This window comes from Acipenser ruthenus, chromosome 13 (genome assembly GCF_902713425.1).
Source record: "Acipenser ruthenus chromosome 13, fAciRut3.2 maternal haplotype, whole genome shotgun sequence".
Taxonomy (NCBI): Eukaryota; Metazoa; Chordata; class Actinopteri; order Acipenseriformes; family Acipenseridae; genus Acipenser; species Acipenser ruthenus.
The window spans coordinates 3817703-3826026 of NC_081201.1; the positions used below are offsets into that span (position 1 = coordinate 3817703).

The 8324-nt window shown below is 36.1% G+C and overlaps 1 protein-coding gene across 3 annotated transcripts; it reads left to right on the top strand.

The window, feature by feature from the left end:
* Window positions 1–407: 407 nt before the first annotated feature.
* LOC117417996 (AN1-type zinc finger protein 2A-like) lies at window positions 408–6116 on the top strand. 3 transcript variants are annotated; one of them, XM_034030481.3, is made up of 10 exons: window positions 408–564; window positions 1684–1763; window positions 2011–2105; window positions 2381–2512; window positions 2883–3034; window positions 3289–3411; window positions 3868–3943; window positions 4341–4417; window positions 4899–5033; window positions 5792–6116. In XM_034030481.3, the coding sequence occupies exons 2-9, from the start codon at window positions 1709–1711 to the stop codon at window positions 5026–5028; spliced, it is 840 nt and encodes a 279-aa protein (XP_033886372.1). In that variant the 5' UTR covers window positions 408–564; window positions 1684–1708; the 3' UTR covers window positions 5029–5033; window positions 5792–6116. The 3 variants fall into 3 exon arrangements, with proteins under 3 accessions (XP_033886372.1, XP_033886373.1, XP_033886376.1); XM_034030482.3 differs by having other exon boundaries at window positions 4899–5029; XM_034030485.3 differs by having other exon boundaries at window positions 4899–4983.
* The last annotated feature ends 2208 nt before the right edge of the window (window positions 6117–8324 follow it).

The following is an 8324-nucleotide window of genomic DNA, read 5'->3' on the forward strand; positions in this document are numbered from 1 at the left end:
CCTTTGGGTCAATGATCCATTAAGGCATTAGAAGTTCTCAAAATTATGAAATGGATATATTTCAAGTAAATTAAATAACATGCCCACCTGAAATGACCAAATGGGAATCCACTAAGCATCTCCTGCAAAGGCTTCTTTAAGCTTGTCATTACCAAAGTGTGATTGTATGTACACCATTTATTGATGGGTTCTTAATTCAAGTTTCTAATGATATCGTTTTAAATTAATCATCGTTTCTTTCGAGTATCACCGACGCTTTCATATTGATCCTTTTTTCGCCACGTCATTGTTGCTGCTGTGTCACGGTGTCACATGCTGGATTCTGGAACACTCTTGAAGTAACCAGTGAGCGTGATGACATCATACACTAGTCATCCGGGTGCGTCTACAGCGGGGAGGAGGAGGAGGAGGAGGAACAGGAACAGGCCCACACTATAAGAGCTGTTGTTATTTTTATTAGTTGTAAGCAGTAGGTAAACAGCGACGCGCTTCAAGGGATCATACATTGGAATTATTGAGACATTTTGAGATTACGAAAATTAAAGAGAAAAGTGAAACGATCTGGTGAGTTAATAGTATTTAATTTATGTATTTGGTACAAATAGAACAAAGGCAGAAATCAAGTGTTTTAAAATCGCACTGCACTGTTCTGTTGTGATCATAATCACAAGGCGTCTATGTAACACTAATAAGCATTTAAAGAAACAAAGTTTCACAAATAATTGGTTGCCAAAGAAAAATAAAAATAGGTCCCGTTAGCGGAGTTGTATCTGTCATTCTGTCACAGTGATGATAAATTGTAGGCCTGTGTACTCGTAGTACACGTCTTTCTTACAGTGTGATTCGTGATAAGCGTAACCCGTGTTATGTATGTGGTATAAACTGTTTTACAATAAGAGTATTTATTTATATATATATATGTGTGTGTGTGTGTGTGTGTGTGTGTGTGTGTGTGTGTGTGAGAATGATGTTGTTACTGTTGCTAGTTTGGGCATAAGATATTTACAATATTGGGGGTAGACTATGTCTTTATAATTTTGTATCAGCTCTTAATCCTAATAAATATTATAGATGTTTTATAGGTACTGTAAAATGACTAACTTCAGGGTCTGGCTAGCATAAGGAATATATTGTTGATCATGTTAATATATGTATTTCTATTGCTAAAATGTCAGAAACTTCTGAATACTAGTTGAGTTGCAACAGGTACTCATTTAAAACAAATTTAATAAGGAAAACGATGCCCTACAGATTTAAATAGACCATGATAATACCAGCAACACATTTTACAGCTACAGTGTACGGTGTATTGCATAATTCTGTAGCATTTGAGATTGCAACAGTGATTCAGCAAGTATTGTTGTTGATGACAGACAGCTTTACACAAACACAGCAATTGGTGCACTCTGATTGGGTCATTGCTTAGCCAAGGACAAACGGATAGGATATAGAGGAAAATATATATATATATATATATATATATATATATATATATATATATATATATATATATATATATATATATATAACACAAATTAGTTAGTTATCAATTATAGGCCCTAAATAGAACTTAATTGCTATATAATACTGTATTTAAAAGCAGGTGTGTGCTGTGTATAGATATGTGTGGGATGGTTTGAGTTTCAAGTTTGATGTGTGTGTTTTTTAATACTTGTCACACAGGCTCTCTCTCTCTGCTTTTCTGACGATGGAGTTCCCAGACCTTGGAGAGCACTGCACTGAGAAGACTTGCAAGCGCTTGGGTGAGAAATCAGGATAATAGAATAGATTCTCTGTTGAGCTTGCTTTTAACCCTTTAAGTGCCAGATTAATTTCTTTGAACACAAGCTGTATTTGTGTTATGTGACACATTACATTTAGACTTCACTTTTGTGGTTAACAAAATTTAAAGTTATCATAACGGTATAGTTAAAGAGAATTAAATTATTAAGGACAATGGCACTTTCAATGTGTTGAATGTCTCCTTTAATTTCTTTTGTTCCTCCACAGATTTTCTTGCAATGAAGTGTGATGCCTGTGAAGACATCTTCTGTAAAGATCACATTACTTACACAAACCACAAATGCACATCTGCATACAAAAAAGTATGTCACAAGATTTGAGTTATTATTGGTATTAGGGCAGTGTCCTAATTTTAGTGTAGTGTCAACATCATCTTTCCCAACTCCACACCATAGTTAATTCAAGGTGTTAGTAGACAGGGACTTTATTAGTTTGTGTATTTTGCAATTAAAATTGAAGTCAATTAGACCATCAACTAAATACAAAAATAGCAGCTTAAGTGAAATATTAATGCATGTTTTTTTATCTGAATGGAGATTAACAAAGTTAATAAACAGAAATGTCATTGCTGCCTCAGGATGTTCAAGTTCCTGTCTGCCCACTTTGTAACACCCCAATCCCTGTCAAGAGAGGAGAAATGCCAGACATCAAGGTTGGGGAACACATTGATGGGGACTGTAAATCTGACCCCGCTCGCAGGAAAAGGAAGGTATGGCGACTCCTTTTGCAATGCCTTTGAACACTAGGAGCAAAAAATAATGAACAAGGTTATGCAGCTGTAAGCTGGCTTTTTTCTATTTATTTGCCTTTACTTTCTTTGCTATGTAATGGGAGCAATGCTACTATATTAAAATCTTTTCTAGTATGTCATTATTTATTTGCATATATCTAGTGAACTCCATATCCAATTGTGATTAGACATACAAAGGACAGACTTTAGGATATGTTAAGAGTTTTATACTCTTGGGGGTATATGGAGGCATCTGTCCATTTTTACAAGAGCATATGCAAGATCTATTTGATACATTTTTTAACAGCCATAGTGTAGATGTCTGTCACTGGTGTTTTCTTTTTTTTAGATTTTTACAAATAAATGTTCAAAAGGGGGTTGTAAGCAGAAAGAGATGATACATGTGACATGTGACCAGTGTCACTTGAACTTCTGCCTGAAACACAGGCACCCTTTAGATCATGTATGCAAGTCTGATGGCCATCCTGTCTCTAAATCTGGGTAAGTAAGGCTATCGGTTCCTGCACTTCTGCTCTTAAGTTTATGAGCTTTATCAAGTGGCTAATCAATAATAATAATAAAGAAAAGTTGATGAATCACACCCTAAATGTCCGAGGTGAATGGGTGGTGAAAAAGATGCCTGCAAGTCCCTTAATATTTGTGCCCAAAATATTTGTAGAGTCATACAAGATACAGTATTCATTCAGCTCAGTATTTATTTAAAGACGGTTATAAACCATTTTGTTCTGTTTCAGTCATGCTGCTTTAATGCGATCTCATGGATCAACCTCCTCAGCTGCTGCTGCTGCTTCCAGTAAAGGAACCTCCAAATCTGTACCGAATGGACTAAGCGGGAATGCACGATCACAGCCAAGAAGGTACAGTACCACAGCAATCCATAAGGTCATCAGTCTCCATATCACCTACCCACACAAACAGTAAGCCAGCTTTCCCATCTTCCTGTCTGTTTGACAGCTGTGTTTGTATGATGAGCCTAAAGTCTAAACCCTGATGGGTATTCATACATGCAAGCTATAAGTCTTGGGCAGTTGAGCTGCTGTTTCATAGTCAATCTGATGAAAATGCTTCAAAAAACAATTGATATGGTAAAATCATGTAACAGTTTTAGTAAATTATCTATTTGACTGAAAACAATCATGCTTGGGAGGTGATTTATTGATTTCCCCATCCTAAATTCAACTTAAATATCTGCGATAGAGCAGCTTTGTGAATTTTTTAAAGCGGTGGTGATCTGCCACTGTTTAGATTATAATGTAGACCCTCACAAAAATATTTTTAGTAAGTCTTTTCATTTTCTTCTGTGGCACACACAGGCAGAGTGCGACCGTGGCACCACCACCACAACAGCAGAGAGTAATCCCTCCCTCTGCATCTCTTCAGGCAGGAATGGTAAGTCCTATTTAGTAGTGCTTATCTGAGGAGGGTGCTTCTGTTCTTAATAAAGGGGCATTCTGTTTGCAGTGTTGGAAGTGTTTGCCACATCTCTCAACTGACCTCTAACCCCTTTCGTAAGGGACCTGCTGTTCTACTGGCTGTCTTCATAAAGAAAGTGCATCAATAGTATTATTGCTGAAGCTGCCAGCATTTGTATTCAAGCCAGACACAATGTTGTTTTCTTGCAAGCTGTCGTATGCCTGCATTCCTATCCTTGAGCTCAAATATTGCAAATACATGTCTTGATGTCTTGCAGTGTAAAGCATCGTTGGTAAAAATTGTAAATTGCACTGTGATATGTTTGCGAGCGGTGTATGTTCGCCAACATATAGTTGTATCATTTCTACAACAGACTGAGGAGCAGGCTTTGCAGAGAGCTCTGGAGATGTCTTTACAGGAATCTGCAAGAAGCACACAGCAGCCACTCAGGTAACTGCATCTATGTAGGGAATATGGGTCACAGTACAGTAATAGAGAACTGCCTTATGAAATAAACATCCAAAAGATAAAGGCTTAGATATAATGTATTTGCATCATAGCTACCCTTTTACCCTTTTAATATCCTATCCTATTCCAGCAAAAATGCTTCTGAAAAGAATCTCAAGGCTCGGTATGTGGACTCATGTCTGTGTTGCACAGGCTTCAGTGGATAATGCTTCACCTCTGGGCAATGCTCATATGCTTGCCCACCTCATTTCTCCAAACCCAGGCTTGACCACTGTTTTCTTAAGCCTTTTGATGGCCCTCTATTACCCTGGTTTGGCTGACTTCTAGCCACCATAGGATATGTGGTAGCTCCCACTGAAATTGGGAAATTCTTTCCAATTTAATACATTTATTTTTGTAACGGAGCTGTTGCATAGATCTTTGAATGACTGGGCAGCTTTTTGAAGTGATCCCTTGTGCTCAGTCCTCAGGAGCAAGAGGATCTTGCGTTGGCCCAGGCACTAGCTGCCAGCGAGGAGGAGTTCCGCAGGCAGCAGCAGCAACTACAGGTATCCAGAACAGTTACCAGTCAGTTGCATGCTAACAGGAGCTGAAGTAGGTACTGTATTGTGTTTCTCAGTAATTTTTAAAGGGTCGTGTACACACACACACACACACACACACACACTTGGTGCCCCTAAAACTGAAACTTTCAACAGTGAGCAGTTAAGATAGTTCATGATTTAAAAAAAAATATATGGAATATATATAATATTGTAATTGCACACCTAGATATGGGATTAAGGGGTGTGGTTTTTTTTTTCTTCTTTAAATTAGGCAATATTTAGGGCATTTACAAATTTATATAAATACATTTTTTGGGGGGGGAACCAGGATAACAGTGATACAGATTTTGTAATTGTATTTTGTGTTCGAAATTACTTAAATAAATAAGTCGTATTTGTAATTTTTAAAATGGATAAATGTAATTCAGCAGTGACATTGTCTGTCTGAAAAAACATCAAAACAATCCAGATAAAAGTAATCTCGATTACAAAATTCGGATCACTGTTATCCAGAAAGTTTTGAAAAACCATTCCCAGTATATTAAACAATGGGCAATGACAAACTGTATTTGAAAACCCTTTTGTACTTTATTTCTGGTAATGTGCAAAACAGGTGACTTGGCACTCTTAGTTTTGAATGGCTTTTTATTTTGAATGTACTGTTAACATTTAGTGCAATGATGCAACATATACTCATGAAGACAATAATGTACATTTTCCAATACCACTAGAGGGCGCTACTTCCTAAAATGACCAAATTAAACCTGCTGCTGTTCTCTTTATTAATTTATTTTCTATTTTTTCTTTACAGAACCGAGAACACAAACAGTCTTACTGCAGCATGTCTTAATATCGCATTCTGCTGTAAAGCTGCCTTATGTGCTGTATTATACCATGTACCAACCATGTCTCCACATTTTAAAATGACAAATGCAGAATTTGTTGGGTTTTTTTTTCTCAATCATATATATATATATAATAATATATAACAAATCTTATAAATTGTATTCTTAAACTATATGCATCCTACCATTTTATATAAAAAGCTTTGTGTGTACATATTTCATATCTTGATTACATTAACCAAGAGAATGCCTTGTCTGCTAGATGTGTATTGAATAAAACATTTAAAAATGTTTCTATGTGTAGAGTATTTTACTTGTTGTTTTTACAAACCCTTTGAAAATGCTTTTCAACTTCTATTGGGAAGAGAGTTACATACAGAAGTATTTTTGTATAGATGGTATTAAGTGGACCATAGTTGTGTGTGTTAAATTACATGCTTGATATCATTGTTCAGTTGCCAATGTTATTTTTGCAGCAGCTTCACCAAGTGATATTCCAGAAAGCCTATATATATATATATATATATATATATATATATATATATATATATATATATATATATATATATATATATAATTGACTATTGCAGTACCATTTTTTTTAACCTCATAATGGCAGTGTGTGCAATAAATGGTTGAAGAAGCAACCAACAATCCTAGTGGTTGCTCATGATAGTCCAAACATATTTTAAAATGGTATTTTATGTATTTAAATACATATTGCGCAAATTACTCGTATATAAATCTTGAGTTACAGTAAGTAGAAGCAAGCCAGATTGGCTGTTAGCTCGTGGCTGGACAGGAGTCCATAAACCTGGCTTATAATTTGCTTCCGTTCCAAATTCTATTCAGAAAGCTCTGTGAAAGCTGCTTCCTGTTGTGGCAGGTTTTGGAGGTCTTGCAGAATAGGAAAGCTTCAGATTCAGCTCTTGATCAATTTTGTATTGTTTCCAGAGACAAGAAAGGGTTTTGCTTGGCAGCTAACAGTTGGCACTAGAAAGCATGCAGATGCAACCCACCAATTAAAACGCTTTCTGCTAGATCTAGAGAACTGTAGTCATCGGTTGATTTAACATAGTACAGAATTAAGAAGCAAGCGGTGCCGTGTTTTGATGCAAGGTCAAATGTAAATTGTATAAAATAAACAGCATTTTATGTAGTTATTTCCGTTTATGCCTTTGCACCTGCTTCAAAATATGAGCCCATAATTTAAGTTTGAGAAGTACAACCCTATTTATATCAATTGTGTGATCTCCAGGGGGCCCTTAAAAAAGTGTGAAGGAGGAATGAATGCAAACTTGTGTCTGCGTCTATCTATCTAACCTCCAGCCAATTTCCAACACTAAAAGCTAATTCATGCATCCTTCCAAGAAAAGCAGCTCAAGGGGTTTTAAGCATCGTCTGAGATGCTGACAGTGTCTCATTCATCTCTATCAAAACAGCCGTGGTGTGAAAGGTCAAAATTGTTTCTTTTGAATCTGCTGTTTAAATGAATCCTTTAATCCTGTTTTTTATGGCACCCCTTGTTCTTTTATATGATATGTGATTCTGGAAAAATCCCTTTTGAAAAGCACATCTAGCACGTGAAACTCTCTGAAGGTAGAACCTTGGAGGATCTAATAATAAATACTGTTCTAGAAAACACGAGGCAAAGGAGCCCTTCAGTCAATCCAGCATTCACGCATTTAATGTCAGTGTTTGTAAAAATTGTAATATAGTATTTTTTGATTATTTAAAACCTTTCTGTAATTCTTAGCACTAGTAATCTATATAAGACCTGGTTAAACAGAAGTACTTTAAGCTTGTATTAGAGAGCTTAACACACGGGACAGTTAGTTTTGGCTAATTCCAAACCGAGAATACATTGATCAGTTAGGATGTATTGCTTAAATATAATCTCCTGATAGCTGTGTGAAAGTAAACTCCGCCCAACTCCGAAGTGTAACTTGTTTAACCGTTTTTGTTATTCTTGTTGTAACCTGACTGCCACTATGCATCAAATCTTTAAACCCCCTTTGTAATTTAATACATACTGTTTCAGACACTGACCCAACAGCTCATGCTTGTATTATTGTCACTTGGATTTTAATCAACAGATCACTAATAGATTTTTGTAATTAAACTTTTTGCATTCACAATCCAATTACTTTTTAAATTAAAACCACTGGGCTTCATACTACTTAAATTCTTCCTGAAATAATACAAGGTTCATTGACGCTAACACCAGCTTATCCTTGCTCTGCACTCATCTCTGTGTCAAGCTCTCAATCCTACTTGCATTTGCTGGAAAGTATTATAACATTGCATGAAACAAAGTGTTTGTGTAACACAGCTCAGACCATTGTAAACTGCAATTCAAATCCTTTTCACACTGCTAGCTACTAGCATTGCCTGTATTTCAGCACTTTCTGGCACAGCAGCATTTAAAAAAATAATACTCCTCAATTTAAGAACCCCAAATGCATAAATTAACTTCAGATTTAGAATCAATGTTATTGG